The following is a 26,624-nucleotide window of genomic DNA, read 5'->3' as shown; positions in this document are numbered from 1 at the left end:
TCGGCTGGACGCTCTGCTGCAGAACCCAGAGTAGAACCCACAATAGAACACAGCAGATGTTTGCAGTAGAATCAGTGAGGTCGCAGCACAGAGCTGAGATTAATCCCTTTGAATTCATGTGAAGTAGAACTCACACAGCCACATTTGACCGTATTGATCATATTGATTATATTCTGAGTGTTTTCTCAGTGTTTTTCTGCAGGTGTTTGAAGAGTCACACAGTAGAATTAGTAGAAACCAGGGTTGATTCTCCTCCCAAAAGTCTGTTTGAATTCTGACTCATTGAACAGTTGTGGGAATAAAAGTCACAGGTTTAAATATTGATCATATTTCTAATGCAGTGATCATGTTGCAGCAGAGTAGAATTGAAAATAGAGTCAAGTAGAATCTGCAGCAGCAGGACAGTAGAGGACAGTAGAGAATATGTGCCGTGGTGGGACTGTGTCTGGTTTAAGGTCAGGCTGTTATTGATCGATTGCCGTCTCTCCAATAAAAACAATGTGTTTGTGCGTTCGGTTTCCTGATGTCGCTGCTCTGACTGTTGCATTCAAAGACTCATTTGAACCAAAGCCCAGAGAATCAGCTCCATGCGAGCGTGTGTCGGCACGGCCACGTCGATAAATCAATACCATGATTATTGATTAACAGTCTGGTTGTGTTCTTGAGGCTTTTAATGTCCCTGGTAACACCCAGGCTCTGCAGTGAGCCGCAGACATGTTGTGGATGTGTGTACTTGTACTGCAGTAGTACAGCCTGTGGATGTGAGGATGATGAAGGTGAGGCTGTTTTCAGTCAGCTGTTGTGCCTGTGCTCAGCTGGTGGGGGCAGCAGTGAGCAAACGGTCTCCTTTACTAAAGTTTACTTCTTCGTTTTTTAAAAAAATCTGTTCAGAGCAGATTTGATCGCCATGTCGAAGCCTCTCCCTCAACATCAGGTCTGCACTTGGATTGGATTCAACACTGGTCGCTTTTAAACGCTGCGCCAAAAACGGGTCCACCCCAAGGATCGGGTCCCCGACACAAACAGAGTAACATAGTGTAGCTGTTAAGTGCAGGAGGATTGGCAGGATTTATACATCGGGGAAACCAAACAACCTCTGGCTACAACACAGCAGAGCCTCCTCGTCAGGCCAGGACTCTGCAGTCTGTTCACACCTACAGGCCAGTGGACGCTCTTTCAATGATGAGGATGTCACATCCTGGACAGGGAGGAACGCTGGTTTGAGGGCGGAGTCAAGGAGGCCATTTACGTGAAAAGGAAAAGACCATCTCTGAATGGAGGAGGGGCCTAAGGGTACATCTGTCACCATCTTACAATGCTGTGATTGCAGACATTCCCCAACTCTCTGTGAATGGGACTCGTGGTTATTGATCAGTGGTTGCTGATCAGTGGTTATTGATCAGTGGTTATTGATCAATGAGCTTTGATCATAAACTGACCTCACAGCCTGTGTGTCGTCAGTGCTGCTGCTGTTCATAAGGTTGAAACCTGCAGTCAGCTGAAACTCAATCCTCCCACTGACGTCCAGGTGAACAGAACCAACATTTTGGGGCGGTTCTTCTGCTGTCAGTGGGCGTGTCCATCAGTCCCATACTGTAACGCTCATCTTATCAGTTCTTCAGGACAAAGTTCCCGGCTGAATCAGCTCGACTTTATATCTGATGTATAAATCATTCAAGTCGCTGTGGGTGGAGCTGCTGTTTGACTGGTGTTGGGTGGCAGTGTGCGGATCGATCTTGTGGAGGTTTTATGAATGTTCCTAGAGCTCGTATAGCTCATTGATTCTCTGGTCTTTAATGGTCTAACTCTGGGATTTGGTTCCCATTACTGGGAAAAACCGGAGAAGTCTTCCCTGAGGGCAGACATGTTGCCTGTAGTTCTGCTGATGGCTCAGAAACATCTGGAGATGTCAGGAAGTGTTCACGTCCTTCACTGCAGCAAAAGCAGCAGAACAACAACGAAGCAGAGCCGAACGATAACGCGGCGTTTAGGTTTCCATGGCTGCTGGATGGAAGCAGGTGGAGTCGGGAATGATCAGGACTGAAGTCCAGAAGAAGAGCGTGGAGTCAAACTGCAGGAGACCAGGAGCTTCTGCCTGCAGCCTGAGGGTGTGTTTGATTTCTCCTCCTGTCCGTCCCTGTCTGCTGCACATATGGACGGCTGCAGGGTGTGTGTGTGTGTGTGTGTGTGTGTGTGTGTGTGAGAAACTCTCTGCGGTTTGAGTCTAAGATGGCCGCCATGCCCTGATAACGGCGGAGATGGAGCGCAGCTAATGAGCATGCCCGGTGGTTGGGTTCAGGTGGGAGTTTGTGTTCACTTTGTTCACTGTGTTGTTGTTTTTTGTTCTTTAGCATCCTTTTAACGACCCTTTGTCCTGAGATTTCCAAATTAAAAGCCTCTGACTGCAAAGCAGCCTCCTGTGATCTTCACCTTTGAGTCTTTGACCCTGTTAAAAGCAGTACTTTTGTCCATCACGGGTAATTCACAGCAGTCTGTCCAGGTGCACTGTGGGTAATGTAGGCTGTGGTTCTCATGGAGTGAAACGATGTGGGAGTGAGTGTGGTGGAAGGTGCACAGAGACACCTGGACTCAGAGACGGGCTGTAATTAGAGAGCTACTGTTAACTCAGCAACACACACACACACACACACACACACACTCCCGGTGTGTCCAGGTTCAGGACTGTCGCTGATTCAGGACTTTAGCCTTTCCTCCTGAGTGTGTGAGTTTCTGTGTGTGTTCAGATGAAGTCAGCTCTTTGTTCTGTCTCGTCAGGGTTTTAATGAAGCTCACAGATTAACCTCACACTGCGCACTCAGGTGTGTGTGTGTGTGTCGAGGGTCCTCAGTGAGTTAATTATCTCTGCTCACACCTCTGAGACCTTCACTTCCTTCCTCTTCTTCTTCTTTGTTTCTCAAAGGCAGCTCCGTCTGACCAATCACAGTCCGTCCTTCCTGTCATGTGATCAGCACTGACTGTGTGTCTGACAGTTTATTTGTTTAAAAATCATGCAGTGGATTCTTGTGTTCAGGTTAGGTCATCGCCGGTCACACGATCAGAGGAAACTCTTAGTAATGTAAAAGTATGCAGCTCGCTCCGGTCACGATGTTCTGATGCTGCGCTCACACCCACCGTCACGGCGCCATCAGCTGACCGTTTCTGTGAATGGTGGCTGTGTAACGCTACACGTTCACCTACAAAGGTACCTGATAGATTATCTGCTATTTAACAGGACCTGGTGTATAAAGTAAATGTAAACAGTAGCAGCATAAAAGTATCTCGTGTACTTGAGTCAGATGTTCAGCGCTGATGAAGGGAAACTGTGTCTTCATGCAGAAACTGAAAACTGCTCCAGACAGCCATGAGAAACACCTAGCTCTGTGTGACTGTGTGTGTCTGTGTGTGTGTGTGTCTGTGTGTGTGTGTGTGTGCGCGCTATCAGGGTGCTTCTTAAGCCAATTGAGGCTTTTAGCTGCTGCACAGTCACCTTTAATAGTGTTAGTGTGGTGAGCCGCTCAGCTGCAGTGACTGTGTGTGTGCGCTCTCTCAGATCTTCACCTCTGCACTGATTGAAATAATGAGCTGTGTGTGGTGACGGCGTTCCCCGAGCGATGAGGACTGTGGCTCCGTGTTTGATGGTTCTACCTGAGCAGGTAAAAACTGAGCACGCCGTCACAGCTGTCGGCTAACAGGCGACAGCGCTCCAACCTTTCTGCAACTAAACGAGCGTCTCAGTTTGTGAGCTGGCAGCAGAAAAGCTTCTCACAGAGATCAAACTGGGAACGTGTGATTAGTAATCGATCGATCTGTGGATACCAGGAAATACAAACCAGCTGCTTCCTCTGGAGCAAACTTTAGAGACGCAGCTTCTCCAGGTTTTCAGTTTTCAGTTTAGGGTTGGGCGATTGGACAAATAAATCAAGGGTGATTTCTTTCTTTATTTGCCCGTGAGTAAGTTTGCTCGTAATGATGGAGCTAATAGAAGCAGTCAACAGGAATAATAGTTTTAACTGCTCCCTCTTTTATCTGCAAGCAAATGCCTCAGAGTGTCCTCAGTCCTGAGAGTCCTCGAGCCCTTTGCTGTACGTCTGCACAAGCGCTTTGGTTACATCCTTAGGTTTACCTCTTTCATCCAGTTTAAAGCCAAAGAAATCCCAAATGAGTTCGTCCGTGTTTGGCCTTTTTCTGTGTTGTAAACGCACAAATAGTCCAATGATTACATGGCTCCACCCATAAAAAGTCGAATATATCGCCCATCGTTGACTATTGGACTTACGATTGTTGGAACATTTGTACGTATCGCCCAACCCTACTGCACTGCAAAGATTCAATCAGTCAGACTCTGCACGTGTTTAAAGTTCGGTGAGTTTGTGTTTGATTGTGTCTCCAGATTACAGTCAGAAACGCCGCGAAGTGAAAAAGCTTTTGATCATTGTTGTTGATCATGTGAGTGCAGACAGGAGGCAGAGGTGTTCTGGCCCCTTCAGCCTCTGCCTGCTGCTTTGCAACCCGCCCAGCTCCCTGTCCATCCCTGAGCTGGTGATTGGCTGTGAAGGACATGCAGGATGTTTTGTGCTCTGGCTGTTGTGTCCTGTGCGTTCAGCTCAGAGTTCGTGTTTTGTAATAAATAAATGAATCTGCTCCTCATCTCCCGCCTGCAGCTTCCTGTTTGTGTTCGAGTCTTTTAAAAAATCTTTGTTGGCTTTAATCTCCCTGTAAATCCACATCTAAGTATCAGCGGCAGCAGAGGCACCACTTTTTGTGTGTTTGCGCTGGATTAAAGCCGCCCTGGCGGGCCAAGATGCCGCTGTGCCCCCCGCTCCCCAGATTAACACGCCGCCTTCAGACGCTGTGTCTGCAAACCCAGCGGGGATTAAAGGAGCCGGATTAAAACTCTCTTTGTTTAACGTGTGAGATGAGATCAACGCTGCGGAGAAGGAGGCCGGTGTCAGCGCTAAGCTCCGTCTCCGAGATCCGCATCTTCTCCGGTCCCCGAACTCTCCGCAGGACAGCGAGGTCTCTAATGCTCGAGGCGCCGCTCGAGGTCACGTCACCAACACCAGCGGATAACGAGGAAGTGAAGATCCAGGAGAAAATCCTGTTTTCTGGAATCACGGACACGAGGATGAAAAGGGAGGAGATAAAAGGAGTTTTGCCTGATGCACACACACAGACACACAGACACAGACACACACACACACACAGACACACACACACACACAGACACACACAGACACACACAGACACACACACACACAGACACACACACAGACACACACACACACAGACACACACACAGACACACAGACACACACACACACACACAGACACACACAGACACAGCCACACACACAGACACACACACACACACACACACACACACACAGCCACACACACAGACACACACACACACACACACACAGCGTGGGACAGAGTGAAGTTGAGGCCATGCTTTGCAGCTCAAACACACTCACACACACACACACACACACAGACACACACACACACACACAGACAGACACGCACACACACACACACAGACACACACACACACAGCGTGGGACAGAGTGAAGTTGAGGCCATGCTTTGCAGCTCAAACACACTCACATCTGAATTTAAGCAGCTTGAGCCAAAAACACAAAACTGAAACACTCCTCAAAGACCCCACCCCCACCCCCACCCCTCCCATGCTCTAATTCTACCTGTTTACCTAACATGTTGCCATGATGACAGTAAACCCACTCACCCACAGCCGTGAGTCCTGGCTCAGATCACCTGATCACCTTCAGCCACACCATGAACCTGTAGGGTGGAGGCCCTGCAGGGATCCTGAGAAACCCCAACGATTAGACCACCAGCCGCTTTGGCGACAGTAGGAAGGAAGAATCAGGCTCAGGGAGGGGCGGGGCCTCTGGGCTTGTAAGCCAGATCAGGGTATTGATCTTATGAGTGACTTTTTCACATCTGGTTCTGGTTCCTGTTCTGGTTTCCCTGATTCAGACGTGTGTGGCAGCCGGAGGAGTCATGTGACCCTGCTGTCAGAGTGGGCGTTAGCTGCTTCTGGGTGGGTTCAGCTTGTAAAACTTCTCACAGCTGTCACAGGGAAACATGTCTGTGGGTAAGGCAGCAGCAGGCCGCTGACGGAGCTGACGGAGCTGACGGAGCGGACGGGGGCGAGGACGTGTACCTAAGTAAATAAGCGACAGGTGTTTGTTTAAGGAAAGCGTGGAGCTGATGGAGCTCAAAGTCCAGATACTTCGCTGCACGCACGCCGGCCTCCTGCTCCGACCTGCTGTTTGTCAGATTAATGAAATTATTTCTACGACATCAGATTATAAAGAAGAGTCAGCATGTCTTCAGGAGATTACACACACACACACACACACACACACACACACCTGTTTTTCCTACATCGTGGGGTCCACTGAGTGACAGGTGCCTAATGGGATCCACCCTTTCCAAAGGGTGTAAAGACATGATTTTCACTCCTAAATTCATAATAAATTCATCTAAACTTAAAAATGACTTGAAAAGTCAAACACTCTCAAATAAATTTTAAACCTGAATTTTTGTTTTAATGGGGACCAGTCATAACCTGTCTACTGATACTGGGGACCAGTCATGTGTCTATGAGCATACAGTCAACAACACTGATCCATGAAACCTTACTATCATATTACATAATGACTGAGACCCTGAATTGGTTAAGTGGAAGAAAATGGATGGATTGCTTTATCAATCTCATCCTGACTGCCAGATACTTATTTTATTAATTTATTTTTTTAAATCTGATTCTAAAATATTAGTTAGGCAGTTATGAAATTACACAAACACTATTTATGACATTTTAAAATGTTGCAAAAGTTGAGCAAAAGTTAACATTTTGTATAGTGTTTTACTTGTTATAATTGAACATATGCAAATAAATTTTAAATCAATTCAGTTTGTCAGTTGATTTTCATGAGATATGAACCATCAGATCTGCTTTAACAGAAAACAAAACAATATTTTTACCGAAACCACCACATGCCACGTTTTCTTCCAAACCACATTTGACGGTTAAAAGAAGTCACCTACTGTACGAAATGGGCAGACAAACTGAGCTTATGCCTTCAGGTAACATTTATTTCAGCCTTTTAAAGTCAAACATTCAGCCCCTTACATCCAATAAACAGTGTATGTGTATATCTATATATAGATATAGATAGAGAGAGATAGAGAGAGAGATATATATCTATCTATCTATCTCTATATCTATAGATAGAGAGAGAGAGATAGATATATATATATATCTCTCTCTATCTATATATAGATATAGATATATATCTATCTATATCTATATATAGATAGAGAGAGAGAGATAGATATATATATATCTATCTCTCTCTCTCTATCTCTCTCTCTCTATATCTATATATCTATCTCTATATATCTATATATATCTATATCTATACATCTACACACACACAAGTATAAATATAAGTATATATAAGACAGTACTCCATGATAAGCAAGGCGGCATTTTTAGAACGGGAATGCCTTTTCCTTTTCAAAACATAATTAAAACTAATTAAAATGGAACACGAGTTCCATTCTTTCCAAACGTTTTTTTTTTTTTTGACGTCCAAAAAAATTGGTCTAGCACAGAACGTAAAAACATTGCAAAGGGGCAAACAAGGCACAAATGAACAATTAAGAACAGGCTGTTAAACTCTTTTTGCAGCTTTACGCTGCATTGCAGTGATTCTATTTTTTACATAGAACTTAACCGCTGTCCAGGTTCTGTTTTGAAGTGCTTTCGGTGAAGCCTCAATACAGGCAACGCACTCCGACTTTCCTGGTACTTTACCAGACTCAATGAAGGACATTAGTGTCTTTTCCACAGCATGGACCTCAGCTGATGTCCAAGTCCTCTTCTTTGATGTTCCTAAAATAGAAAAGAAAGTGACTTAATACAGTTGTAATAATTAATTTAAGATTAATTAAGACAAAACTAAAAGGGTAGAAGCTTCAGTTTTAGAGTAATCACTTTCAAATTTTGCACTGTTTCCCCTTAGCTGTTGAGGGTCCAGTTAAATCATGAATTTTCAGAATATTAATAAAATAAATCTTTCAGTGAACTGGCAAATTACACATTAGGTTCTTGATACATCCTATGTCCCTGAAACTGCCTACACTTTTCTATCATTTGTGTTTTTTCCTTGCTTCTTAGTACCTCCCAAGAAGGATGGAGGATAGATACAAGAAAATCTAAGGAAACATCTACTTCTAACAAGTGAGGTAGCTAATCACAGTTCAGTTGTCAGTCAGCTTTAACAGTTGAGACTAACAATAATAGAGACACTTGAAAGCAGCATTATTTTCTCCCTGTAGCCGGCTTTCACTTTATCACCTGTAGATAAGTAACAAGCTGCCATCTGGATTCATACTGCATCCTGCTCAGAGACACAGAATCCACTTACAGAATTAGTGTCAGTATGTACTTAAGTTCTAATTGTGAACTTAATTTTTTAAATAATACAAAATATTCAAGTATATTCATAATACTATAAACCATTTAATTTAAATGGTTGACAAAAATGAAATTTCAAAGATCAAATCAGATGCTTAAAAACGATCTGCCTGTGAGTAGAAATAACAAATAACTTAGTTATCATTGTTTCTTGCTGACAGACTGACTTTATCCAACACACCATCAATGGTATGAAATTCAGTGATTATGTGATGGATTAGACCAGTTTGCTCAGCCACTTCAAAAAAATAAAAAATAAAAAAAAAATATCAATAATATATAAATAGGGTGGCTTGTCAGTTGGAAAACTATGTTTGTGAAGCCTGCTTCTGTGAATGTTGCCTCACTCATCAAACAGAAATAAGAGCTTTGAGATGGCCTGCACGAGTTAGAATCAAACCAACTTTCAATTTAAAAAAAGAACAAGAAAATTAGTGAATTAGGATGCACCCAGTGTATTTATTTGCATCAGTATGACATCTTTGTCATCAAAAATGACATATTGTGGTGTGTTATATCTAGTGACACTCACTACATGCTATTAAAAAGATTTTTTAAACAATAACGGACAGGAAATGTTCGAATACATGGGAACTACCAGCCTAACAGCTGTACTGCCATCCAGAGTTAGAAAGTGGGCTATAAATTTCATCTTTAACTGATAGTAAATCTGATGTCATTTCTGTTTCCATTCTTACATTGGTAAATCATTATAAAATGTGGTCTTTTTAAGTACAAACTATTATCTCACTACGTCTCTCAATGTCTGTAAAAATGTAAATTTCTGCAAACTAAACCACTCAACTATGACCTTTGATGGCAACTTTATGGATGAGAAAAAGAAAAAAAATGCAAGTCAGCCATTTCAGATAAACCAGGAGAATGAGAGGAGTCAAAGAAATCCTGCAGGTTAGGTTTACAGGGTCTGACTCAGCATCCACCCTCACTCTGAAATGGAAAACCTGGATTACCTAGTTTTAGCCAAACATGTTTTCTGGCACAGAGCCCTGATTCCTGGAATGATCTTGTCCAGAATTAACATGACATAAAGACTTTTGTATGACTTTGGTTGCTTCAGGTAAAAGTATTCACCTACTGGAGCTCTCAAAAAAGAGCTGACAGAGGAAGAAGTGTTTTTCTGTTAAGTAACAACAGTAAATTCTTTGACCAGTAACAGTCATTTTGGACAAGAGTAATAACCAGCTAATCAACCATAAGTAGTCAGCCTTAATAAATTTGGCACACATTTTGTCTGCTGTAACGCTGACGAAAGCCTTGTACTGAAAGGCCTCCGTTTTTTCTTACTGCCTTGTTACATTAATCATTACTAACTCATCATCACGTCATTATCAAGTCTAGATAGATTGTACTAAGAACATTTGTACAACTTTGAAATAAAACCCTTATTAGGGTGAGAAAGCAAATCAGTGCTTATTTTAGTATAGCCTTTTTAGCTGTTGTGTGAAAAAGGGAATGGGTAAAGAAGAAATGTGGGCAAATGCCAAGCCTCAGTCTGTGGGATACCTGCGGTAGGGTGGTCACCATCAGGCTCATCTGTGGTCCACTGTCCTTGCTTGAATCTTGGTGGTCCTATGGGAAAAAGAGTAAACTGTAAGTAGAAAAAATATGTACCTTGTGACCCTGAAACACAGAAGACAAATACTGAAAAACATGCAAAATTGTGACTGCAATGCAGTAGTCTTATCACCCTGCTACATAACTCATCTACTGTGCTAAAATTTTAAATATCTAAAAAGTTTCAATATTACACTGTCAGTCAAATACCTAGTCCAGTCTCATTCAGTTAAAGAATGTGTGATTTTTTTGGCAGAGCTCTTGAAGGAAAACAATGACAAAGGTTGAAGCAAACTATTTTACCCATTCATGGTTCTCTATATGCAGAGAATTAATGCCAACTGAACTGACGTGGCTTGAAAATAAAATGGTGGGCAAGCAGCTAGCAGCAATAGAAAAAGCTAACAGTAATAAGCACGCAAGGGTACAAAGAAGGTTACACAATACAGGGAACAATAGTGCTATCAGGCTCTTTGGTAGGGGATACTCAAAATGATCAGTCTAAAAAAAAAACTTCTAACCTACTTTCTAAAGTACATTCAGTACATCCAGTTACAATTACAGAAATTGTGGTTTTCTTATGGATTATTGGAAATCTGCTCTAGACAGTCATACCAATCAAAATGTTTTCAGGTTTGCACAACTGAAATATATCCCAAAAAAGAACATCTATACTATCTGTGCTCCTGTTTGGTTTAATTCTACCAATTTGTAAAAGCAGGTTTCAACATAGGAAGGGGGGGCTTAAAGTTCTGTAGTTTGTGTGCAAATTACCCATTTTAGTGGCATCAGTGTCAGACTCCTTTTCCTTTGTTGAAGTTCCTGTTAACAAATTGAGATAACACAGAATCAAAATTCTGTAATTTTTTTTAGGTTTTTGTGAAGCTTGCTTAGAGGCTAAATTAAGACAGGTACCGGAGGCGAAACAGGGTGTGCGGTGGGTGTGAGAAGTACCCTCTTTAAGGTGATCAATGTCAGATCCTGTCTCCTTTCTCTTAGGTGTTGAGGATCCTGTTAAAAAAAATACAAAAATATATTTTTAAAATTTCTGTGTTTATAAAAACCACAAAATAATTAAAAAAGGTACCATCTGGTTAGTCTGCTGGATACCTGTGGGTGTTTCATCGAACTCATCAGTGGTTGGCTGACTTCTCGATCTTTGGGATCCTTTGACAAAAAAAGTCAAAAAAGTCAGTAATGTTTTAGGGTTTAACTCTGTGCCCATTCAGCCTTCACACTACGCAATGTATTTTTTGTTAGAGGTATTAACTGTATGTAAAGATGAATGGCATGTCTCCACATCTTTGCACTATTCAAATATTAAGCCATAACAACAAGTGCAGACATCTGTTGCCTGTCATTTGGATCAAGTGTCTGCACAATAGTGATGGGGCAGTGCAGCAAGGGATACAGTTCTTGTCCATCCACCTGCCAGAAACTAACTGAAATCAGCTGTCAATAATGACAGCTCACAGCCTTTTATAACATTTAAGTACACTTCAAACCAAACTGATCAGAAAATTTAACAATTGAACATACATTCTCTCATTTTACTTATCACATGAAACTCTTTTGGAACAATTTGGCATGTACTTTGATGTTTTAGTTTGCCCCCTCTGTTAACAGTCTGCCACTAAAAGATTCCATGTTTTTGCTACAAATTTAAAAACTATCATGTCATCTATTTTTATATGCAGTAAATGGCTGGATGCTAAAAACAGTTAAACCTGTCACCTACTCAATGTTGAGGAACTGAAAGATGACTCCTTTGATGCATCCGTCTCTGAAAGATCACTTTCCACATCTTCCTGCATTTCTTCTGTAAAGCAGTATAAGAAAACCATGTAGCACAAAAGACATTTACTCTGAAATAAAAATATAAGAACATTTTGTTTACCATTGGGATTAATTTGGATTTGATCGAGGCTCATTCCCTTGAAGTCTGACAGTCGGCCTTGTTCTAGAGCAATGAGCACTTTGCTGACTTTAGCCAACTCAAGTGTTCCTTCAGGCAGTCTATAGTACTCCCTATGGACTCTGATATCATGGCCTAGAAAATTTGCAAGGATGTCCATCTCATTGTCTCTCAGGTTTAGGACTGTGGACAGTGTGGACACATGCTTTCTCAACTTAGTTGAGGACAGTGTTTCTGGATGCTTCGCTCCACATTCCTTTGCAATCTGTCTGATGGCATCTGATCCCCTGAAGTGAGTGTCTGCTTCAGGTCTCGAGAAGAAAAAGGGATTTTCATCAGACACACCACAGGCCCGCCGATGTGAAACCAAGGCTTCCATTGAGGACAGCATGTCTGGTGTTAAGAGGATAGGAACTTTTCTGTTCCTTTTCCCTCTTATTTCAATGCGCTGGAAATGGCAACAAAGTTTTTGTTCCAACTCTGAAAGTCCTACTGCCAAATCCGAATGGACTCCTGAAGTGTCTCGCAGGGTGAATGCAGTTAGTGGCATTTTTGATACCTCACCCTCTCTCCTGCGGTTAAACAGTATCACTTCGCAAAGAGTCAAATTGGCCAGCATTGACCAGTTCTTCTTATTGGGATCACTGGCAAGTCTGGTTTGGTATTCTTTTCTGTACCTATCAAGATACATATGCATGGTTTTTACATCCTCGGTGAAAGGGAGGAGTTGAGGAGTGTTCCATTTTCCTTCTTTTAGAGTTTGCAGGGCACGAGATGAAACACACACATCCCATTTCTTCTCGTAAAGATCCCGGCTTCTCTTCAGATTCTTAAGAAATTCCTCATCATGAAAATCTGCCATCTTTGCTTCACACTCAAGAATATCTGCAATCTTCTTGAGACTATGGCCCAGTTTCAGAGCCAATGATGGAGCTCTGTAGATGTTTTTGTCTTCATCAAAGCCAGCCACATCCTTTACTGCTTCAACCACAAACTTGAAATTTGAAGGTACATAGAAATCCTCCATTTTTTTCAGTGTCCCTGCTTCCCGTGAGCGCAGAAGTAATCGTCCTATTTCTCGCATTTTTCGTCTGATGTACTCATGTTTGGTCTTGTCATGTCCATGTTTTGAATACAAGTGTTCTCCTAGTCTCAAGATACTTTTCTCCTCTCTGATGATGTTTCTGACTTCACCCTGATGCATAGCATTCACCAGTTCCCAAACCTTTCTGCTGACACCATCTGGGACAGGCTGTGCAAAGGCACAAAGTGACTGGATCCGACTTTTGCCTGGTTTTGCTGTGGTGCACTTCTGTGAAAGCTTGTATCTTGAAATATGTCTCCATAATAAATGTCTTTTCAGCAGTGCCTGGCAGTTAACGCAGTGCAAGTAGTCATTTGGCTTCACTGGTTTTTTAGTTAGCCGACTTGGGATTAGTGTTCCACAGCCAGCTTTCAGAACCTCAATATTATGTGCACGGTTCCCCTTGTTTCTAATGAGGTCAAAATGTAGTTTGCGCTCCTTTGATTTCAAAGGAAAACTGATTGCTTCTGCTACAGCCAGTTCACTGCTGTGCTTGCGTATTAAGTGACTTGCCATTTTATGGCACTCCTGTGGACAGTATAAGCAGTGATGCTTTTTACTGTATACTCTAGCCCCATCTTTCTTTTTTTGCAGCTTCATCACAATGATATTTCCCTGGTTAGGTTGAGAGCTTTCGCTTTCTACTGTCTCATGGTCCTTACCCGAAGATGTACTTGGAAGTGCTTCTCTTCTGGAAGTCTTTTGTGACTTCTTTCTTTTCTTAATTTTCAACAATGGGACCCTGTTTGCAGGACTGTCAGATCCCTCTGAACTGCTTTCATTCCCTGAGTCTTTTGATGGAATATATTCATCATCAGTGCTTTCAATACAACGTCCAGAAGCTTCTGATGTGTCAGCCACCTTGGAGATTGACTGCAGGTGTTCACTGGTAAGCTGAAAAACGAGATAGAGACATTTATAGCTAAATTTGCAAGAACAATTACCCAGGTGTGAAACTCTTACACCGTCTGTGAGACCCCTTTAACACCTTCATTAAAGTGAACTTTAATTTGTTAGAACTGTTACCAGGTTAATGAAGGGTCATAGGATTTATTGATTTTCATTTTTATCACGAACTTTGGCTTTGTATACACAAACACTTGTTTACCAATAGTTTCAACCCAACCATAAAATTAACAAGGAAAAATTAGGGCTGGATGATACCATTTCAGCACTACCATAAGAATTCACAGCTGACAACCAAATGTCAAATGTTTGTATCAAACAAGATACAAAAAAACTCTCAAAAAACAACCTGTAAAATAATTACTGAACAGAGCTGTTCAAATAATTGGATGAAAACTCCTGTATTTTTTCCCCTCTCTCATTACTTTACATTTTCCTCCAAGGAGGCAGACTTGTAATTTCTAAAGTGCTCTTGAGCAATAGTTCTCCAGACATTCGGAAGGTCTTTCAAAGTTTTTCTTTGGACATTGGCTACTTTTTCACTCATTTGAGTCCAGTCCTTGTACCTGACTATTTTCAGAGGAATGTTTTTGTTTGTTAAGCTACTTAACAATGACCTATGAATCATTCAAAGCAAAAAAAAAAAAGTCTCCTAACTTGAGAGATGAACCAGTGTTGTGTCCCCACATAGACAACTTAGAAAAAAAATAAAATTTAAATGTTATCTGTAGGTAATTTCTTTCTAGCAGACTGTCACTAAAACATCACTTGTTTCCATTTCATTAACTGAATCTATGAATAATGCCAAAGATAACAGTTACAGGTATAAAAAATATTTCAAATATCATCTGACAGAACAGAACAAAATGCAGAAACAGCCAAAGAGGACCTTTGAATGTCCTTCAAGAAGCCTGGAGAACTATACCCATATTGCTAGTAAAATACAAAGAATGAAGAGTGGCCCAAGATTTTTGTTAAGTACATATAGTTTAAAAATTGCAATGCTGCAATGCCAGTCTTCTACAGTAAGTTAAAGCCCTAATAAAAGTGTGGAAATGACCAGAATTATGCAAACTTACAAATATGCTGTCAGTTCGTTTGAGTGATGGCACATCTGGGTCAGCAGCATCAGAGTATGAACTTTCAGGAGTGATGATATCGATGTCAGTATCAGCATCAACATAAACAATTATTTCCTATGGAGAGAGGGGAGATGTAAGACATTGACAGCAATGACTGTAATACATCGAGAAAGATATCAACCCTGATTTTTAACTTCTCAACCCAAAGTGAATTAAGAAAGAAATTTTTACATTTTGAGTTCTGTAAGTAAACTGTAACAACCTCATGAGTTTGATTTGAATAACATATCTAGAAATTTTAACTTCCCATACATTTGCAATCCTATGTAGACTTATGCTGACTTCACCACACCAGGAAAACAGTTAATTTCATGAAAAATTTAACTCAAAGATTGCAAAGCATTAAAGCTGAAGCAAAGCCACCCATAGGCCAGATTGAACCTCCTGTTGTTCAGTTCTCTGCCAGGCCATGTGTGACAGTATGTGACATAAAGACAGTACATGCTAACAAAACAGTGAATGCATGGTCAGGGCTGTGTTTGCTGGTTCTCTTTAAAACTGACAGCTTAACTCACTCTAGCAAAAACCTGCAAGTTATGAAAAAGTTTCAGAGCTACTTATGGTCATATGGGATACGCTAAAAGTGCTTATTTGACACATACCATGCTCTCAGATGATGTTGGTAGCTCAAATGAAAGATCTGACAATGAGGTCTCCCCCTCTTGATTAAGACTTGCTGAGGGCTTTAAAATAAAATTAAAAAAGACACATGTATTACCATGTCTACATACATAATGTTAATGAAGAACATGTTAGATAAGATGTGTGGTAAAGCATACTTGCAATTTTGAAAGTCATGCAAGTCAATTCAGCAATTTGCACCTTGAAAACACTAAATATGAATGACATCTAATCCACATCAGAAACAGTGCAGACCATTCTGGCTCTCCTTCACCTCTCACACAGGATGGGTAACAAGAACACACCTTGAGTGTCAACATACTTTGCACACTATCTTAATATACAACCAATTTCTAAAGAAATTTTTATTAAGTTTCATGAGCTGTGGAGGATAACAAAGTCACTTTAGCATTAGATATAACTGTGGAAAATTAATTGAGTGTGGTTTAAGGGGGGTAATGAGTTATGGATTCTCAATCATGAGGTATATCCTGAAGTCCATTTCATTATCACTACTGTGGGCTGTGCTTGTGTGTCAAGTTCTGCTTCTGTCACCTACGTGTGTGTGAACATAACCCATCTTTTATACAAATTACATGCAGTGAAAGAAAGGCAGAAAAGCCACATAATGACTGGCAGCTGTCACATTTATTTATTTATTAATCAATCCCAGCACCACTGCTAATTTTTCATCTATATCTACATGGTAAACTGTTAAACTTGTAGAGTACTGAGCCTGTTATATACCACAAGTTAAAATCAATTTGTTACTTACCAAAGTCTTGGAAGCTGCAAGTTGCTTAGGTGAGAGCTGGGGTTGTGATGAAGTCTCACCCTCTTGGTTTGTTCTCTCCGATGGCTAAACATTACAGAGACAAACATTTCTTTTGATGAGGTTCACAAAAAGGTGATGAACAAGACCAATACACCCCTAAATGCATCCTCTGTTTTATTTAAACCTAATGCTGTGTAAGAAAACACAGCATTACTACACATACTTTGGTTTTGATGTCTAAATTCAGAAGGCTTTAATTACAGCACAACCAAAAGAAAAAAAAAACTTTCTATTAGCCTATAGTTGACTAAAACATGGCTCCATCTTAAAAAGTGTCCCTCAGTACTGTTGTAAACTAAGCTGTAGACAATTTCAGCTTGCACTGAGTGATGAGATGTACCAAATATAAGTACTGTACAGAAGTACAAAAAAAAGTAGTGAAAAGCTGAATTTCAGATCAGCCAGGCTGATAACACCCCCTGAAATACATGTAACTGTGTACACACTTTGCTTTTATGTATACATTTGTATACATTATACAAACTTTTACATTTTAGTTTAGAATGACATTTGGGTACAGCTTCTACTTCTTTATAAAAGGCTAATATGTCTTGCTTAAATGTCAGTCCTAGGTTTGTACACTATTCCCCCCTCCTCCCACACATGGCAAAAGCCATTTCAAATTAGTTAACTAAAGAGCTGACACGATGCTAAAGTTGCTTGGGTGAAACTCGGGCGTTACAGAGACACAAAAAAACTTCAGCACCTGGCTTTGGTGAAAAAAAAAAAAAAAGTATCTTTTCAGTACACCTGCATAATCAAACCAACACACCCCTACAGAATGTTTTGGCACATGCATTCATACTGTCACAAATCTAAGTCAGAAGCACCACTGTATTTATTAATATTGTAATATGGGAAAAATCAAAAACCTATCATGATTACCTGTGTTTGGTGTTTTAAGGAGTCCATGGCTCTTGACAAGCATTTATCATGATGGTCTCTCAGGCGTTGCAAACGTGCCTTCAGTCTGGTGGATTGTTTACTCTGGAGGAGGTTAAACACAAAACAGCTAACATAACATGTCCATACCTGAAGTACACTAGTTTTATACATCAACAAGTAAGAAATACACACTTAGTGATAATGGGATAGTATTTAAGGTGAAATCCATAGGTCTACTCACATATGTTAGTCACTATAAAGACATGGTGCAAATATGAATACGGTTTTTAAAAAAAAAAAATCAATCTTTTGAATATAAGTCATAGTTTAAATTAAGCTGTGCAGTAGTCTGTTCACATGCTTAATATTGTTACATTTATTTATCTTAATTTACTATGATAGTAATTTTATTATTGAATATTTTTAGTACTTCATCGTTTGTGATTAAAAGCCATCAAGCCACTGCAGAAGGAAAATGTATTTTTTTTTTTTGTCTATCAAAAACAATCACAACAAAACTTAAACCACCACCAAATTACTTTCCACGGCTGAATATTTAAGTGAGGGAAAAGTCGGTCCGTCTGCTGCTCTGGTACTGTTGCTGTCCCCGCGACCTCACGCTTCGTTTGGCATACCACGACAAAACATTACACTTTAGCCATTTCTTAGCTCGTCACGACAATAATTGCATTATGAACTTGGGTCCTCGACAGCCAATGCTAATCCAGACTCCTGGATTAGCTTCGGCGGGTCTGTCTCGCTGCTCCGACTGCCACCCTCCCCGCCACGACAAAAACTTGACGCTTTGAAAAGAAATGACTCTGTAGCTGCTTAGCTTGTTTCTTGTTGACTTACTTACTTAAGGCCTATAGTTGAACAAAGTTGTTCTAGAAATTTACTCACCATTTAGAGCTAACACTATTGCTAGCTACTCATTAAGCTCATTGATTGCTCATTAAGCGTTCATTTTCAGTCCCACAGACGCCCAAAAATTACGACAGTAACTAATAAAAGTGTCCAAAACAGACATTCATGACTGCATGAATGTTAAGATATCAGATAAAAAGTGTACCGTTTAGGAGAATGTCGTCAAACACCCCATTAAGCTAAGTCACGCAAGCATTAGCAAAGCATGCTAACTACAGAGCAAACTGTCGGCTGCAAAGACTTCACTTTGCCTAATTATTAAGTAAACACTAAAACAGTTTGTTTAATGTACTTACCACATTTATCCGTTCATCCTCTATTCTCTGACTGTCGGACATCTCCACTTTCTCTCTGTCAGCTTCTTCATACTTTCAGCCGTCTCCTCTCGCCTCCGAGCTACGCCCCGAGTGTCTGGCTGCACCGAGCACGCGACTAATTAGCAACACCTGCAAGCCTGTGACTGCGACGGGTGGGGGATGGGAATAGGTAAAGTGAGGACCGCAAAAGTCAGGAAAAGTGTGTTTTCTCTACTGCAGTGGGTGGGGGATGGGAATAGGTAAAGTGAGGACCGCAAAAGTCAGGAAAAGTGTGTTTTCCCTTATCCCTTCCCTTCTGCACCAACATGTCAGCATTAGATTGCTGAACTTGTGTTTTAACAAAATATTAATGTATCCAAGAAAAACTAGTTTAATATGGTTTTAACATCCAAAATTATTAATTAACCTTTTATTAACCAAGCATAATTTAGGCCGCCTGGACTTTTTTGGTAATTTTGGTTGTAAAAGGGTCAAAAAACATACTATAACTGAATGCTTTTGCCCCATTTTATAGAATAACCTCAGCTTTCAATACCTGGCAGCCATTTTATATTATTTTATTGTTATGAAAGTGGAACAACAGTTTAAAGTAAAAAAAAAAACGAACTTGAGATTTATAGTGGAAACTGATATTCAGCAATAACAAAATACAACACAACATCAACTTGCAATATGAACTATAATAAATATGTACAAAAATGTTTTTTTATCCTTGCTCACTCAGTTTTTAATTTATTGGCCTTTTTATATTACAAGTGTCCAGGCGTTTTTGGCCCTGTGTGATAGACCCTGAAGAAGTTCCTACCCACCTGGAGACAGAGACCCACATTGCACTGCTCACCCAGCCAGGGAATTTTTCTTTTGCACAGAGTGCACTTTCGCCTTCCTTGGGTGGCCATGCTTGCTTTTGACTGTCTTTCCATGCTGCTTGTGGGGACAGCAAAATGGTTGGAGCTCGGTGCTGGTGGGCATCCCGATTTCAGAGAAACAACAAGGAGATGAGCACATTTCACCTGCTGATGGATTTCCAGAATTTAGAGGTGGCTGTACTACAGGGGTTCTTTTTGGGATAAACCTTGGTGGCTGGGGGACCACATCAGAGTCTTCAGTAGTTTTCCAGCGACAGCATGGTGACCGGCTGCGAACAGGATTCCCAGAAGTTCGATCCCTCTGTCAGCGAATCTGACCCTGGGTGACACTCCTCTCCAATACAGAAACCAGGAAACCAGCAGAAACTTCGGAGTCCAACAAAGCAAAATCCTGGCAACAGGAGTCCAAAACTAAACAGATGACCTGGGAAAACCAAAAACACAGAGTCCAAAACCACAGCTCAGTGGGCCAACCCGGAGGCCAGTGGCTCAATAATACAAGACGGTAACTCCGGGGGCCAACCCAGAGGTCGATGGCACCAGGGTCCAAGGTACACAAGTTCAGGGGGGCCGACCAGGAGGCCAGCAACAGAAACCAAGTAGTTCTGGAGGCCGGCCGTGCAGAAGGCAGCGGTGGCAATGTAGGCGATCCGAAGGCCAACCGTGTGGAAGGCAGCAGCAGCGTGGGAGCATTTCAGCATTTCGGCGACGGAGTCCAGTCAGCGACCTGGAAGGTGGCCGCTGACACCAAACCACACACAGACAAGGTCGAGCAGGCTGAGCCGGACGTGGACGAGGTAGCGGTGTGGCAGGACCAGGACCAGATGAGGCAGGACCAGATGACAGCGTGGCAGCCGCAAATGATGGAGTAGGTGGCGCTGCAGGCTGGATGGATCCCTCGGACCCTCCAGCGGGAACAGATGCAGAACCAGCAGGCACAGGGGACCTCTGGCAGTGTTGACACTGGCTGGAGATGAGCAGCACATTGGCTTGGCTAAGGCAGCGACAGCGGGATGCAGTCCTCAGAGCGCTGAAAGTGTTCACTAATACACCCAGCAGAGGATGGAGGCGGATGGGTGAACTCGCTGGAGCTCTCAGCGGGTGATGACAACTGAGACTGCTCAGTGGAGTTCCCAGGTGAGGTAGCTGGCACTGGCGCCTTAGCCTCCAGGGATCTAGAGTCGGCTGGTGGCTGACACTCAGCCTCTGTGGAGGCCCTGGAGGGAGTTACTGTCTCTAACATGGCCAGCTTTTGAGAACCAGCAAATGTTTTCATGACATGTGTTCCCTGCGTAGGATGAGTCATTGAACCAATGAGTGGACTAACAGCTGAGCTAAAGGTGAGTGAGCTAGGGGCTGGGCGACAGACTGAACAGGCAGTTAAACTAAAGGCTGATCTGCAGACTGGACTGATGATAAAAGAAATGGCTGAGGTGCAGGCTGTGCTAATGGCAGAGGTACAGGCCGTGCTAAGAGGAGCTAGCGGCAACACAGGAGGCTGAGCTAGCGGCAACACAGGAGGCTGAATGACAGACTGAGATAAAGACGAGTGAGCAGGAGACTGAGCAGGAGACTGAACTGAGAGTGACTGAACAGGAGACTGTGATAATGACTGAAGTAATGGTTGAGGTGAAAATGGAGCTACAGGCCTGCGGCTAACTGGGCTACAGGCCAAAGTGGTAGTTGTGGTAGAAGCGGATCAGGTGGTTGAGTGACTGACTGAGCTAGTGACTGAACAGACCAAGCAGTGAGGGTTTCTAGAAGTGTGGCTGAGTCCTCCTTGCCTGGGCTGCCCATGCAAAACAGTTCAAAATAGAGCCTCGAACATGTGGGAACACAGCCGGGAGAAAGTAGACTTAACGAGATGGAGGAAGCAAAACTAGATACACTGACATAAGTCATGGACCTTCTAAATAAAGCAGGAAATCCACGGACAGAACTCAGAGGTACAACACCGACAGAGAACGGAGGGAACACAGAATACAGGGACCTGAGAGACATGAGACATGACTGGGGAACAAGAGAATAAACACAAGGGCGGAACTAAACCTAAAAGCTAGAATTCACAATCCCAGAAGAACAAGAGAACAGAAATCAATACCCCAATAGTCATGAACCAAAAGGAAAACAGACTAATAAAGCATAATACAAAATCAAAACATTGGGTCACAGGCCCAGGACAGTAACAGACGCATGTTCTGGTGAATTAGGGACTGCCTGCCGCTCTACCATTGCTCAGGCTGGATCCCCTTGTATTCTGACCATAATGCTGCATGTCGCTCCAGGACGGGAAAAGGTGTCAGAGTACCAGTGACCCCGACCACCTGGCCAACCTCCATAAGTGGAGCACTCATTGCTGAAATGGCTGGGTCACCCACACGTCTCTGTTTTGTATTACAGAGATCAAATTTGAAACTATGCAAAGCTAGCATATTGCTAGGTGTTACGGCAATCTGTGTTCAAAATATTTTATTTATTTATTTATTTTTTACAAAACTGGATCATCTCAAATTTTGGGAATACAAGTGGACTGTTTTTGTTGGAGTTTAACTTTTATATCACTTGTTTATTTGCTTATACTCTAATTTAGAGGATGTAGTTGCTGTTGTGCTTGAATCTCAAAATGGTTGGCATTATTCAAACTGCACTAAACAATTTGAAAAATGTGGGTTGACTTTGCATAATACAGTGATGCATTTCCTGATTTTTTTTCTAATTTGTCATCAGCATATAGGCTGAAAATGCTTATTTATCCCAGTTTTAGTTGACCATTTATTCATTTAAAAATAATAAGTATTATATACTTTAATGATTTGATATTTTGTCTCCTTAAATGATATCAGTTGTGTAAAAAATCGTAAGAAAATGAAGTATAATAAACAAATGAGCTCCCTTAGTAACTGTGGTACAAATAATTAAATAAAATAGAAGTCTGGTCACATTAAAGTGGGCAGGCTCTAATACTATTAATAAAGGAACAAAGTGGTATCTTATAAATACTTTCACACTTTGTCAGAAAAGGGATCCAATAGATGCAAGTTTACACACTGCAATACCATCTCGGACCACTGGGATACACAGTTATACACACTGTCAGGAAAATGTCCCCACGGATGCAAATACACACACTGCAATACAACCCATGGTCACTAGGGCATACACAAAGTTGTGAAAATTGAATCTGTGGGGACCATTTTTTTTTTTTGAAAAAAACTTAACCAGGCATATCAGGAGCCTGTTTTCTATTGAATACAATGGTTGTGCCCGTGGGGACCAGGGCTCGGTCCCCACGGGAAAAATTGGTCCCCATGGCGTGAGTGATATCTCAGGTCATGGACCCCAGGAGGATAGAAAAACAAACGCACACACACACACACACACACACACACACACACACACACACACTCTGCATGGAGAGAGTGTGTGTGTGTTTAATCCGTGTCCAGAGATGTCAGTCTGATTAGTGCTGTGCCCCAAATCCCTGATCATATTCACAGGATTATTGTTTGAAGACGGTGTGTGTGTGTGTGTGTGTGTGTGTGTGTGTGTGTGTGTTAAGATGCTTCCTGCCTGCTCAGCGCGACTCAAACTTTAAGCTCATCTGTTGGTGCTCACTGAGCGCGTGCAGACCCTCAGACTGACTGCGTTTTACAGCAAACAGAGAAAAAAGATTCTAATAAATCAATAATTCTGTAACAATGATCAATGATCGCCGCTCTGACTGTCCTACCTGAGCCAGACAATCCTGATCGTGTGGCGACCACACTCTGATCGCCACACGATCAGGATTGTCCTACCTGAGCCGAACTCAGGAGCAGCCGGAGCCGCGGGACTCATTTTTATATTTCATGTTTCTGACAGCTGAATATCACATTCATATGTATCTCATATGTAAGACCCCAACTCCTCCTTTAATACAAGTGTGTGTCTGTGTGTCTGTGTGTCTGAGTGTGTGTGTGTGTGTGTGTGTGTGTGTGTGTGTGTGCCGACGGTGAGATGAGAGGAAGGCAGAATAAATATTTTATTAAGATTTTAACGCTTTTTCTTTCTTATCATAATCATTATGTTAATGATCTGAAAGTGCTGCCAGCTAACAGATAGCACACACACACACACACACACACACACACACACACACACACACACACACACACACACACACACACACACACACACACACAGTTTCCTATAGTGCTGTTAAACCCTACAGTGACTTCAGGCCCAGCAGCTGCTATTTAACCTAAATTACTACAGTAAATATTCATATGCTGTGTGTGTGTGTGTGTGTGTGTGTCTGTGTGTGTGTGTGTGTGTGTGTGTCTGTGTGTGTGTGTGTCTGTGTGTGTCTGTGTGTGTGTGGGCTGGGTTGTTGGTTTCCCTAACTGAAGCGAGGTGAAGTATATCCAAAAGAAGAAAATCGTAACAGGAAGTGGTTGGAGCGTTTTGCTCCTCCAGTCTACCTGATGGTTGTTTGACGCTGATTTCACAGCGATGGCGGCGTCTGATTGGCTGAGTATGTCCCGTGGCTTCACCGTGTTTATAATGGTGCCAGTTTAATAGTAAATCTGAAACCTTTGGAGAAAAAGAGAACAACGGCGTTAGTCTATGACGCCCCTGCAGCCAAACGGGACACGCAGACGCCGTGTGGGGTTTGAAACTGGGACCTCGTTTCATGGCAGCACTAACCACTGCTCCACCACGCCATGACGGGGGTTATAAAGGCTCACTGTTACTTAGGGATGGGTATCGTTTAGGTTTTATCTGATACCAGTACCAAACCGGTACTTTTGAAACGGTGCTTAAACGGTGCTTAAAGAATGGAGAACACAAAATTGGTCCAAAAACGTCTCATGTTCAGCTGTTTTTTTGTAAAAAGATAACAATGTTAGCCTTTTCTGCAGCTATGGGGCATATATGGTATCACTCTTGGCTGGAAGCAGCTTAAACAATGGAAAAAACACAAACTTTATCCAAAAACCTCTCATGTTTAACTGTTTTCCACTTTTTCTTTGGTCATTTTAGCCTTTTTGTCCAGGGTGAAGGGAGTATCTGCCATCAAACAAGAAGACAGCTGCATGTAGCTATGATGGTGTTTGCTAGTTCACCTTACATGCATTAATGTAATAACGTGGTTAGCCTACTCAACGTAAATTACACACGAACAACATTAAGCTACTCACGCAGAGAAGAACGGCTGCTGCTGCATCATCATCCTCATCATTTCTGCTACACTGGCAGGGCTAGGGGCCAGGACTCTCCTCTTCGGGTTTTTGGGGGATGTTGCTAACTCCGGGTCGATAACAGGCACCACACCCGCAGTAGATGTGCTCGGTGTGAGGTCTCGCAGCAAGCTATCAAATACGGCGCATTTCTCGGCTTTTAAAAAACGCTATGCGTCGCCAGGTGTTTCATCAGATTTGAGGTGTTACCTCCTTTGACAGTATCACAGTATCAGCTTAAAGCACTTGTTGCAGCTGCTGAGTTTGCATCTTTTGCTGTGAAGTACAGCCAGACTTTGACCGCTTCACCTTGGGCATTTTAATCTGTAGCTCTGCTCTAAAAGAACGTACGTACCTGGACCCGCCTACTATCCTCGGAAACTAAAATGATTGGCTAGAATCTAAAGTGTATGACAGCTCAGGAAAAAAAAGCACCGAAATGTGCGCTGCTTTTCGGTCTGGTTACTACCGTTTATGTCAGAACCGGTGCCATCATGGCACCGGATACCGGTACCCATCCCTAATGTTACTGCTCTGAGCAGGAAGCTAAGACCGGCAGCCGCTCAGATCCACGTGATTTTCACACAGTCAGTGAAGGCACCACAGGAAGGTTTTGTGAAGTCACCTTTAGCAAGGTGTCTTCGCCTGCGTCGTAAAGTTGGGCGCCGCTGGCAGGCGGCAGCTGAGCCCGCCCGGCGTGAGCCGACCCGCTGCTGTCGGAAGCGTCTTTGTGCCGAGGACGAGTTTTTGGGTCAGAGCGAGCACCGGTGTCCTCGGGCGGCTCCAGACTCTTAATGTGCTCCCAGACTCTGATTAATGATTGGCTGTATGTGTGTCAGAGCGTAACCGCGGGAAACCAAGACTCACCTCTGGGATCGAGGCTGAGCGAGGTTAAAGACATGCAGAGAGAGAGAGATTAGAGCTCTGTGATCGTCTTACTCGTTTGTAGGTGAAAGCGCTTTGATGTGACCTGATTCTTTGTTTCTGTGGGAAACCATCAAAGTTTTGGGGATTAAATGTGTGCGTGTGTGTGTGTGTGTGTGTGTGTGTGTGTGTGTGTGTGTGTGTGTGTGTGTGTGTTTGTGTGAAGCAACCACAATCGGCACAAAAACAGGGGCTAAAGAGGCGGAGCATGAAGTTCAAACAGATTCACAGCAGATATCGGCCGCAGGATGTCGAGCAGCTGACCTGCCGCTCTTCCCCTCGTCCTCCTCACCTTCCTCTTTCTGTGCCTGAGCCTCGTCATCAGTCCTGACAACGCAGCAAATATCACTTTGTAGTCCGAACAGCTTTACTTCCTTGTCTTTCTGTGTGACACACACCATGAAGCTGCTTTACAGTAAAAGATTCTTGTTTTTATTTTAGTCGTTAAGGACACACAGACGACTCCAGGGTTATTAGAAATGAGCCACGGTGACGCCGGTGTGATGTCACATCGCAGACCAATAAACAGAAAACCTTCAGTTTCTTCTCCAAAACGAGGAAACCAAGTGAAACGCAGCCGCCGTGAGCACTTCCTCACAGAACCAACGCGATGGGTCGGCTTTTGCTTCTCCGACGCCTGAAACAGAAGAGCGCCGTCGGCATGTCCACAGCCTGAGGCTCCTCCACTCCTCTACAGTTACTGCAAACACTCGTTTTCTTTAAGTTCGTCACCAGCTGAAGGACGCGTCACCTCCTTCAAACCTGAGTGAGACGCTCAAATGTCCAAAACCTTCAAACACAGGAAGGACAGCGAACCAGCACCAACACTGCTGACTGGGCTGTTTACTAACTGACTGATATTCACCTGTAGCTCAGGTGGTAGAGAGAACACC

At 42.6% G+C, this 26,624-nt stretch overlaps 2 protein-coding genes across 13 annotated transcripts in view; one reads left to right on the top strand and one right to left on the bottom strand.

Annotated features, from left to right (window-relative positions):
- The window catches only part of LOC146511984 (receptor-type tyrosine-protein phosphatase mu-like), a 189,417-nt gene that overhangs the window by 769 nt on the left and 162,024 nt on the right, over nucleotides 1–26,624 (top strand). The window lies entirely within an intron of this gene.
- Nucleotides 7,381–22,351, bottom strand: LOC146511987 (uncharacterized). Of its 6 annotated transcripts, none has more exons than XM_085171672.1 (10): nucleotides 18,699–22,351; nucleotides 17,476–17,577; nucleotides 16,531–16,614; nucleotides 15,737–15,817; nucleotides 15,072–15,188; nucleotides 11,826–13,980; nucleotides 11,198–11,254; nucleotides 10,862–11,098; nucleotides 10,037–10,102; nucleotides 7,381–7,927 (listed from the first exon to the last, which is right to left on the bottom strand). In XM_085171672.1, exons 1-10 carry the CDS (start codon nucleotides 18,738–18,740, stop codon nucleotides 7,707–7,709), a joined length of 3,162 nt encoding a protein of 1,053 aa, XP_085027798.1. In that variant the 5' UTR covers nucleotides 18,741–22,351; the 3' UTR covers nucleotides 7,381–7,706. The 6 variants fall into 6 exon arrangements, with proteins under 6 accessions (XP_085027798.1, XP_085027801.1, XP_085027802.1 ...); XM_085171675.1 differs by lacking the exon at nucleotides 18,699–22,351 and having other exon boundaries at nucleotides 10,862–10,909; nucleotides 11,003–11,098; nucleotides 17,476–18,692; XM_085171676.1 differs by lacking the exon at nucleotides 18,699–22,351 and having other exon boundaries at nucleotides 10,862–10,909; nucleotides 11,042–11,098; nucleotides 17,476–18,692.

The sequence above is a fragment of the Neolamprologus multifasciatus genome, chromosome 9 (assembly GCF_963576455.1).
Source record: "Neolamprologus multifasciatus chromosome 9, fNeoMul1.2, whole genome shotgun sequence".
In the NCBI taxonomy this organism is placed as follows: Eukaryota; Metazoa; Chordata; class Actinopteri; order Cichliformes; family Cichlidae; genus Neolamprologus; species Neolamprologus multifasciatus.
The sequence above is the reverse complement of the archived record's forward strand: the minus strand, read 5'-3'. Positions and strand labels throughout refer to the sequence as shown.

Excerpts from the sequence above, each read along its gene's own strand:
- LOC146511987 (XM_085171671.1), bottom strand. The coding sequence starts at position 17,646 with ATGTATAAAACTAGTGTACTTCAGGTATGGACATGTTATGTTAGCTGT. Across the intron at positions 15,189-15,736 it reads CAACATCATCTGAGAGCATG|GAAATAATTGTTTATGTTGA; the intron begins GTATGTGTCAAA and ends CTCTCTCCATAG. Across the intron at positions 11,099-11,197 it reads GTTCGATGAAACACCCACAG|GATCCTCAACACCTAAGAGA; the intron begins GTATCCAGCAGA and ends TTTTTTTAACAG.